At 33.9% G+C, this 11313-nt stretch overlaps 1 protein-coding gene across 1 annotated transcript; it reads left to right on the forward strand.

Moving 5' to 3' along the window:
- The first annotated feature begins 7504 nt into the window (after window positions 1-7504).
- Window positions 7505-8410, forward strand: LOC104857887 (olfactory receptor 51V1). The gene has a single exon (XM_010617956.1). The coding sequence runs from the start codon at window positions 7505-7507 to the stop codon at window positions 8408-8410; it is 906 nt and encodes a 301-aa protein (XP_010616258.1).
- Window positions 8411-11313: the final 2903 nt, after the last annotated feature.

The raw sequence follows: 11313 nt of genomic DNA on the forward strand, positions 1-11313 counted from the left end.
CTGAGCTAAATACCCAGCCTGAGACTATTTTAAAAACTCTTTTTTTTAAACTTTTACAGAAGTTAAAATGCTAATGTTTACTCTACCATTTTTTTAAAAGAAAATCCACAATTACTTTAGAGACTATTTTTAAACTACAATAGAGAGACTATTTTAAAAACTATATATTGAAGCTGGGTGTGGTAGCACATGCCTGTAATCCCAGCACTGGGGAGGCTGAGGCAGGAGGATCACTGTGAGCTTGAGACCAGCCTGGGCTATAGAGTGAGTTCCAGGTCAGTTTCAACTACATAGTGAGTTGTCTCAAAAAAAAAAAAAACAACTATATTTTAAACTTATGTTCTTTGTTGATTAAATATGCTCAACTCTGTGCATCCCACTTAATTCTTTACAATAAAAATGAAACTGCCTAAGGAACCAAAGTCTCATACAAGATCTGACAAAATTTACCCGAGAGGATATAAAAAAGAAGTAGATCAATACCTAGCAATCAGATTCAGGAGTAATAAAAATTCTCCCAACAACAACAAAGAAGCACAGGACAAGATAGATTCTCTGCTGAATTTTAACAGATGTCTGAAGAAAGAATACCAAAGTTTTACAAACTATTCCATAAAGTAGAGAGGGGTACAACTCATCCAAATTTATTCTGTAAAACCTGGATTAACTGTCACAATCACCTGGTGAAGCAACAAAAAGAAAACTGCATACAAATAGCCCTGATGAAAATAGATGAAAAAATCTAAAACAAAATAGCTGCAAATCAAATTTATCATCACATTCAAAAATAATAGACAGGTAACAACTGTCTTTCATACAAGAGATGCAAGTGTATTTCAACACATGTCAATCAATAGAAACACTTAAATAAAATCGAGGAAAAATATCACATGATCTTTTTAACACATGCAGACAAAGCTTTCAATAAAATTAAGTGTCACTTCATGATGAAAACCCTGAATAAACTAGATTTTGAACGATTATACTAATGCATATTAAATTTACATGTAAAAAATCCATAGCCAATATAATACTGAATAAAGAAAAACTGATAGTATCTCCTGTAACATCAAGAAGGAGTCAACGGTGCCAACTCTTACCTTTATGATTTAATATACAGAAATCTTTAATTACTCAAAAGAAAGAAAAGATACAAGTAGAGAAGAGTAAAGTTAAATCATTCCTGTTTGCATAAAAAATTCTATGTCTAGAAAAATGTAAGATTCTCTCAAAATTCTCATAGGATAATGCATGCAGTATAGTAGCAAGATAGAAACTGAACAGTATAAAAAGTGGTATTCCTGTGCACAAATAATGAACTCACATTCCATTCACAGAAACCTCAACAAAAAAACAAAAACAAACCAAAAAACCTACCCAAGGAGGTGAAAGTTCTATACAATAAAAAAGTAAAATGCAGAATAAACAAAAGGAAGGAGACAGTAGAATATGAAAAAAATCAACTATGTTCATTGATTGAGAAAATAGATATTAAAACGACCACATTACCAAAAGAGATCTAAAGATTCTATGTAATCCCAACCAAAATACCAATGACATTCATCACAGAGCTAGAAAAATAATGCTAGAATTTGTATGATAGCACAAAGACCCCAAATTCCCAAAGTAATCCTGAGTTAAATGAACAAATGAAAAAAATCACAATGCCTGATATTACAGTACACTATAGTTTTAGCACAAACACACTGTTGGATATAAAAATTAGACATGTAAACCAAAGGAAAAGTAAAGAGGATTAAAGTATAAACCCAAAAATCCATAGTGATTTGATTCTTGATAAAGGAGCCAAAACATGTTGGGTAAAAGATACCCTCTTTAACACAGATGGTCATCAATATGAAAAAGATAAAAGCTAGATCTCTATCTTGCACCCTGTGTGAAAATGAATTTAAAGTATATCCAAGGCTTAAATATAAATATGGTCCAAAATATTGAGGTCGTTAGAGGAAAATATATAGGTAACATTGAAAACATCAGCATAGGGAATGGTTTCCTGAACAGGACTCCAATAGTTCAGAAATCATAGACAAGAATTGACAAATAGGACTATGTCCAGTAAAAAGCTTCACAGCAAATGAAAGAATCAACAAACTTAATAGCCTACAGAATGGGAGAAAAATCTTTAACAGCTCTTCTCCTGATATAGGACTACTATCTAGACTATGTAAAGGTCTCAAAAAACTCCACAACAGAGGACAAAGGATCAAGTCAGTAATTCATCAAATGAGTTGAATATATACATTGCAAATGGCTAAAATATATATATATTTTAATGCTCATTATATTTATCATTAGGGACAGGCAAACTAAAACTATGTTGTGATTCATCTCACTCCAGTCTGAATGGACAGTATCAATCAAACAAACCACAGAAATGTGTGTGATGATGTACAGTAATGAAGCCCTTATACATCCTTGGTAGAAATGTAAACTAGTACAGCCACTATGATAATAAATATGGAGTTTCCTTATAGTCAGAAAATAGAATTACCTCTAGTTATATCACTCCTGAGTATGTATCTGAGATGATCAAATTCAGCGTACAATAAAAAGTCCTGCACACCCAGGCTTCACAAGGCACTACTCACAGTAAGCTAGTTATGGATCGTCTTAGATGCCTGTCAGTGGATGATAATTAAATGTAGTGTAATGCGCAATGAAGTACTGCATAGCCATAAATAAGATCAAAATCATGTCAGTTGCAAGATCATGGACTGAACTAGAGATCATTGTGCAAACAAAATAAACCAGATGCTGAAAGATATATGGCAAATATTTTCTGTCATATGGAGAATTTAGAAAAGATTTAAAAAGATGACATGAAATTAGAAATTGAACTGTTGGACAAAGGTGAGGAGAGAAGGGCTACCAGGTAAGAGGGACAAGTGAGAATATTACAAAGGGTGGGCATGATAAAAGCATGTTAAGTACGTGTGTCAAATATCACAATGAAACACATTTCTTTGCATGAGTAATAAGTGTGATAAGCCCTAATAGATAATAAAAATAAGTCAAAGTCTTATCATCTTGCATCCAGAACTAGAACTTTGAAATTCAGTACATGGTAAACTTGACAACATACTGCCTGTGGTACCAGTAACAGGCTTTTTCAGAGTAAACTGTGCTATTGTAATTAGTATCAGATAAGTGAGAAATCAAAAAGAATCTTTAGAGTGGTAAATCTCAAATGACTCTCTCTCAAATCTGTTTGGTCTTTTAATCCTATAAATAGCATGATTAAGCAAAGCTGGGATGAGAGATACCAGTTAGGTAGAAAATGTTATGTAGGATGGAAGGTGAACAGAAGTCTGTCTACAAAGAAAGAGAACAGAGGATAAATTTCAACGAAGATGCTAATGTAGGCAGTGCAATTATTAAGACTTTGAACCTTGCTTCCTCCTGAGAGAGCATAAAGATTCTTATTCAAATGTGAGAAAGTGTTTAAAGCTTATACTGAATCCAAACACGTGCTGAAACTACAAACAAACCAAAGTTCTTGTAGATTTGGACATCTGCTTCCAACTTCATGATGAGCAGGAATGGGAGACTACATAGGTCCAGCAGAAGTTTCAAGGGGCACTGGGTGAGAAAGATCTCTGCAGCTGCAAGTAGAATGTTCCTGTGATTACATCACCCATCTGCATGAGAAAGAGGTGGGCAAAATGGTTGCAGATCCCAGAGAATCACAGATGGCCACCTGGGGTCCAGTGCCATGGCCACCACATATCTGACCTAATACACTGGAATGCAAGGATTTACTACATCTGCAGGAAGCAGCCATGTAGGGATATTTTGGCAAATGAAATCAGAATATGAAACAGAGGAAATCAAATAAAATGTGGACTATTTAGGTTGCTCAATTAATTAATGAAAAATAGAGACAGAAAATGAACAAATAGAAAAAGTAGATATCAGATAGCTTGATGATATAAAGTTCAATATGTCTATATGAAAATTTATCTAAATATGAATGGGTTAAAGACAGATCAAACCAAAGTCTGACTATTGCTATCATGCTATATAAAGATATAAATGAATATGAAGATGGCAAGTTATAAGCTATAAAGATTCTAAAAAAAGACTATGGTATCCATAATATATCATACAAAGTAAACACTTGATAACAACTACTATTATACAGAAAGAAATCAGTCATGTTTCCATCATGATCATAATGTCAATTCTCATAGAGATATAACAGTATTAAATTGTGCATGGCCTTAAGGGTAAAGCCTCAATGTAGATGCAGCAAGAAAATCTGAAATGAAATTTTAAAATCTCCAAATTTAACTGGAAGTTTCAACATTTACAGATGAGATGAATGAACAAGAGAGGCCTCTGAGTCATAGGTAGTGCTAAATTGAGACTTCCCTGGCTAACTGATTTGCAGATTTTACAAGGCCATAAAACAGGTACAGAAAACTGAAAAGTAGCATGATGAGAAGAGGTTGAGAAGAAAAGAATAGTAAAGATTAGAGAATGTAGGTAGCATGGCAACTTTGGAATTAGAATAAACATAAACGTGATAAAACTACATGATCAGAGAGAAATTTCACCCTAGTGTTATGCATAACTCTCATTAATGCACTAGACTGTTAATAAAGCTTATTGCCATGTGTCAGATGGGAAATCTTATGACTCAAACTGTACTTTTGAGTAATCACAGTACTCCTGGAGCAAATTACCAATTCCAATTCTTCAGGAACATTTCTTCTGAGCTTCTCTATGAAAACAAACTTATTAACAAAGCAGATAGCAAAATAAAATTTTCCTCTGGAATCCAAACAAATGGTTAGCAGGCATAGAAAGAAGCACTAACATGATCCTCAATGAAGAAAAAAAAACAATATATTGAGAACATTTCAGAATGGATACTAATGTTGGACATTGCTGAGTAGAACATAAAAATAGTAATTATAGTAATATTTTAAAAACTTAAATATCTAAGGAAGACCAGCTCATACTTTTGCAAATGAAAGATAAAACATCTTAGGTGAGCTACACAAGGTAGGATTTAAATCAGGTTAAATAATGAATAAATTATTAATATATTGAAGAAAACAACATAGAAATGAACCACAATGAGGTATACAGAAAAAATTTGTAAAATTAGTGAGTTTGAAAGGAAATAAATGCTGGAGCAGATTGCAATTAAATATAGCAAATAATAAAAAAGAATTAATGAAGTAACTACGTTTTAAAATTATAATTAAGAAATTACACTTTTAAATCAATCTGGAAAAAATAACAAACACAAATTGTCATTATCAAGAATGAGATGCCCTCAATTTAGATTGATTTATCAATTTAAAAGATAATAATGGAATAATGTGAGAACATTTCCTAATTAATTAAAGAATTTAGAAGAAAGAGACAAATATCAGGAAACCCACAAACTACTTTGGCACTCAAAGGAAAAGATAATCTGAGCACTGCTGATTTATTAGAGGCATTAAATTTTGAGTTCAAACATTTAAACAAAGAATATCACAGGACACAACTTCACTTATCATTTTTATAAAAATTATGAGAAAAACAATACAAATTCTAAGTATGTGCTTAAATAATTAATGTTTTATTTATTTATTTATTTATTTATTTATTTATTTATTTATTTATTGAGACAAGGTCTCACTATGTAGTTGAGACTGACCTGGACTCGCTATGTAACCCAGGCTGGTCTTGAATTCACAGCGATCCTCCTGCCTCAGCCTCCCAAGTGCTGGGATTACAGGCATGCACCACCAAGCCTGGCAATAATTAATGTAGATAGAGAGAAATTTTCAATTTATTTTCTAAGGGCAACTTCAAAATGAAGAAAATTCAAAAAGCTAAAGTTAAATGCCAGAATTTATACCTCCAGAATATAAATGCTAAATATATAAAATAAATTATCTTCAGCTACAGTGCAGATAATATAACATAAACAAGAACTAATGTAGCAATCACCACTGAGAGATTTAAAAAGAAAAATTGCAGTGAGATTGTAGGTCTTTTTCTTTATTAGATTTGTTAATTCTGCACCAAGGCTCTTTTTTTTTTTCTCATTGAGTTTATTGGTACATTTTAGGTATACAGTACAGTTACATTCATCATTGGGATCTTGTACCTTTACATGACAGGTCTTGGTTCTCATTTTTTCCCCTACCCCTGCCCTCCCTTCACCCGCTCCTCCCTTCCCTATTTACAAAGAGTTTGTTTCCATTTTTCATTTTCTCCTTTTTTTTCCTTTTCCCTTATTACCCTTCTCCTACCCTTCCCATTTCCCCTACACCTTTATCCCTTTTCTTCCTATTTCACATTGTCAGTTTTACCCTTAGAATCTTATGTACCATTATAGTTTTTCACACCGGAGAAACAATGATCTGAAGATAATGCCTAGGTCTTCACATAAGGTAAATATTATGTTTATATTTGTAACTATTACATTCTTCAAAAAATACAAATTACTCCTTGTTGGAAAGACTTTTCAATTTTTCAACCATAGAAATGATTTAGGCTTCTGTGAGATTCAGTTGTATTCTTAAATCCTAGAAATATCATATAAATATTAATATTTCATGGACTTTTAACTAGCAAAATTCATATCATGTTACACTATCTACTTGTTGGAGATTTTATGAAAAAATTCTGTACTAGCCATAGTTTTACCAGAAGTGAGGCCTTAAGAGGTGTCCTTGCAACTCTCAGCTTATTATAAGGTAGATCTTAAGTAACTGTATTGCTTCTGGAACTAGTTAATTACAGTCATTAGTAACATAGAAATTGCAATGGATATTTGCTTATGTCTTCTTAATTCAGCATTTACATCCATCATTTTTCCTCTTAGTGAGAGATATGAAACACTGACACTGCAAATTCAGAGAAGCTCTAAAGATCATATATGATGAGCAGGTACCTGAAAAAGAGAAGAAAAATGAAACATAGTTAAATGATCTGCAGAGGACTAACAAATGTAAAATGTGGTTAAAAAACACACACATTCCAGTTTGTTTAGTTTCTCTCAGAAATTTTTTATTTTCTACAAATTTCGATAATGAGACCATTTCTTTGGGCTGTTATACTGCGTTGGAAAAAGTGCAAGGCACAGTTGTGGCATTAAAGACAAAATGTATTTCAAAGTCTCTTGGGGCCGGAGCCCTGCATTACCAAACTGCACACCTCTGATCTTGAATTATCTTCCTGAATGATTGAGCAGAGACTCCCAGAAGTCTAATGCACAGTGTGAATCCCGTGTGCCCAACAGCATTATATTCTGCTTAAAGTTCCCTAAATTTGTGGCATTCCTCGACATCAGCACGGTAAGTCATAAGTCTAGACAACAGATAGTTGCTTTAAAGAACAAAGAATAAGCATTTTATTTTGCTGTTAATGGAAGTTGTACTGCATTTTCTTCTGCAGTGCAGGTGAACGATACTAGAAAATAGGAAATTGAAAACCTAGGGACTTGGAGATACTTGTGTAGAAATATCTCCAGATGTTTATGTCTGCTATGTTTGTTTCAAATTCAAATAGTTCCAGATATATCCTCACTGGTTTTATTGGCCTAGAGGGTTACTACCTGTGGATCTCTATGCCTTTCTCCCTCATCTACACCATGGTGTTCCTGGGAAACTGCATGGTGCTCCACGTGATCCGGACTGAGCCGAGCCTCCACGAGCCCATGTTCTACTTCCTGGCTATGCTGGCCCTCACCGATCTGTCCATGGGGCTGTCCACGGTGCACACGGTACTGGGGGTCCTGTGGGGGTTTATTCAAGAGGTCAGCCTGGATTCCTGCATTGCCCAGTCCTACTTCATCCATGGTCTGTCCTTCATGGAGTCCTCAGTGCTCCTGACTATGTCCTTTGACCGCTGCATCGCCATTTGCAACCCTCTACGCTATTCCTCCATCCTAACGCATGACAACATTAGGAAAATCGGGATAATAATTTTATGTAGGAGTCTTTTACTCATCTCTCCAGCTATCATCCGCCTGAAGTTTTTAAACTACTGCCGTCCTCATATCCTCTCTCACTCCTTCTGCCTCCACCAAGACTTAATCCGAATGGCCTGCTCAGACATCCGCTTTAACAGCTTCTACGCTCTGGCTCTGGTGATCAGCACTCTCTTGTTGGATGCTGTGCTCATCCTAATCTCCTACATCCTGATCTTGCACGCGGTTTTAGCCATTGCATCCAGGGAAGAGAGAATGAAGTCCTTGCAAACTTGTGTGTCTCACATCTGCGCTGTTTTGGTTTTCTACATCCCCATCATCGGTCTCACCATGGTGCACCGCTTTGGAAAACACCTCTCCCCACTGGTTCATGTCCTCATGGGCAACATCTACATCCTTTTCCCACCCTTGATGAACCCCATCATTTACAGTATCAAGACCCAACAGATCTGAAGGAGAGTGCAGAGACTGTTCCTCCTGAAGATATCTTAGGTTTTGAGACGATTTAGCGCTCAACAAGTGGAGTTAATATGTTGAGAGCAGTTAAGTATTTAAAAATGCTTTTACTCAATTTTATTTTAATGTTGTTTTATATGTTAAGTGTACTTGTTCTGTTCCCAACCATTATATGTTGATGCAATTATCTTGTATGCTATAGTAATAAATTTTATATATAGGAAAATGCACATAGAATATGCTAAGAATCATACTAATATAAGATATAGCGTTTTTAGTAACAAGCTTACTGTGACCAGTTTAGTGCATACTTTTGTATGCACTCATTAGAAATAAATAGATTCTGGTGGCTAAAAGCCTACAAATGTTTGCTAGAAGATAAACAATTTTTTATTCAATTTTATAACTTTATCCCATATTTATGTTTTATCCATGATCCCACATATGCAGTTAGGTCAAGCATATGGGTAAATAGTGGCTATGTAGCATAAAAATCACAATTTTTATGATTGTGAAAATTAAAATCACAAGTACTAAAACAAATGGAAAAATGTAATCTTGATTCTAGGTAGTTTTCTGATCCAAACCCACCCTGTGAAGAGAAAATGAGCTTTTCATCAAGTAAAATAATAAATACAAGAGTAGAAGGAAGTAAACTTTTGTGATGTGTATAATACAAATAGCAAGTACCATTGAAAGGTCATTTTTTTCACTAAGTTTACTGGTACATTTTAGGTATACAATACAGTTACATTCATCAATGGGAGCTTGTGCCTTTACATGGTGTATCTTGGTTCTTATTTTCTCTCCATTCCCCTTTCCTCCCTTCCCCGCTCCACACTTCCCTATGTGCAAGGACTCTGTTTCTACCTTTTCCTTTTCTCATTTTTTCTTTTCCCTTCTTTCCTTTCCTCCTTTAGATATTTTCTTCCTCTCACATTATCAATTATACAATTTGAACCTTATTTATATGTTTAGTTTTTCACACCAGAGAAACTTTTACACATATAAATCTTTTTTTCACTTTAAAGTGTGACCTCGATGTGCATCCATTTAGGTATAAATGTCTCTGATTTCTTGTTCTTTATGGTTGAGTAATACTCCATTTTATAGAAAAAACACATGTTCTTTATCCAGTCTCCATTTGATGGGCAACTGGGCTGTTTCATTGGAAGGTCATTTGAACCATTTTAAAATGTTGACTTCAGCCTATAAAATTGTCTCATGTTACAATTAAAAGAATATCAATGAATGCAGCATTACCATGACTAAGGATTGCAAATACTTCTAATTGCATCTATCTTTCAAGACTTTGTTAGATTTTATTTTCTTTTATATAAATAAGGCTTTTGGTACACATTAGTTAAATTGTGTGCAAAACTGTATTGGGTAATACTTGGTGGATTTGGATTTATTATTGTCTCAGTCGTTCCGTGTTTTCCTTTTGTCCTTTTTCTTTGTATTTCTTTTTAATGTAAATTTTTAAGTGATGCTGTGACCGCTGTGAAATATTTTATGATAAATAAAAATACAAAATTCACCAAAGTAAATCATGGGTGTTAGTAAAGTTTACTCACTTAGACACCACCTATGTATTTGCCACCTTATAACATTTTTACAATGTACAACTAATTTACTTAATATTTCTAGAGCCTGTGACACTATATCTACAACCAATAATAACATTTTGGTTCAACATCCCTGTCATTGGTCTAACCATGATGCATCGCTTTGGGAAACACTTCTCCCCACTGGTTCAAGTCCTCATGGATAACATCTATATCTTTTTACCACCCTTGATGACCTCCATCATTTGTAGAATCAAGACTAAAGGATATCTGAAGGAAAGTCCAGAGACTTTTCTTCCTGAAGGGACCCTTACAGGTATTGAGATCAAATGAAATGCATTTAAAAGTCACAAAGTGGATATAAAAGGTGAGTGTAAGCAATTTAAATGTACTTATATACTTCGCTTTAATTGATGCTTACATGTTATAAATACGTTTCTTTCCCCTTTTCAGTGGCCGTAAGTCTGTGTGATTGTTCTGTGCAATGTCATGATGAATTTTGCAAATTGGAATGGACATGTACAACTGGTAGAAAGTCAAATGATATGTGAAGCAAGTGGACTTGCTAATAACATCCACACGTTTCTGTGGCCAACAGAGTGAATATATTTTGGTATCTTCCAGTTATTTTATGTAAAATTCAGTAATGAAATTCCTTCAAGTACTTACTGAGAGATTAGAAACCCACTGTTGAAATCAGTCAAAAAGTGATTTTAAAAATGACACATTGCAATTTTTCTGCTAGTTTGTCCACCAACCCAAAAATGTTGATAGTAATATATAAATGACCAATTAACTTTGGAGTACAAAAATATAGACTTTTGATATGGGTTTATTTAATCAAATGATAAGAATAATAGAACCTGCCATTAGAAAACCACTTGAATTATTTGAAAATGGTTGAGTCCATACTCTTTACCTTTTCAAACTTGAATCTCTGGCCCCAATGTTTACATATCAAAATGTCTAGATTTTTGATATGACTATATACTCTGAAATATTTCCAATTTAATCTTTCCATCAAGACAATCAGGTAGGTATAATTTTCAATTATATCAGTGGATTTCTTGAATGCACATAGACATTAAACTGAAGCTATAGCAGGTAATATCTGATGGGCTTTATTTTCTCTCAAATGCATTTTCTTCTGCAATTCTCCTATGGAAATGCAAAAGATTCTCAATATCTACTTCAAGGACCTGTACTCTAATAAGATGGAACACATAGAAGAAATGGACAAATTCCTAGATAAATATGAATTGCCAAAGCTGAATCAAAATGATATTGATATTAATATTCTACATCACCCAATGTTAGTCAATGAAATTGAAA

The sequence above is a fragment of the Fukomys damarensis genome, unplaced genomic scaffold (genome assembly GCF_012274545.1).
Source record: "Fukomys damarensis isolate Sample0158 unplaced genomic scaffold, DMR_v1.0_HiC HiC_scaffold_16, whole genome shotgun sequence".
Taxonomy (NCBI): Eukaryota; Metazoa; Chordata; class Mammalia; order Rodentia; family Bathyergidae; genus Fukomys; species Fukomys damarensis.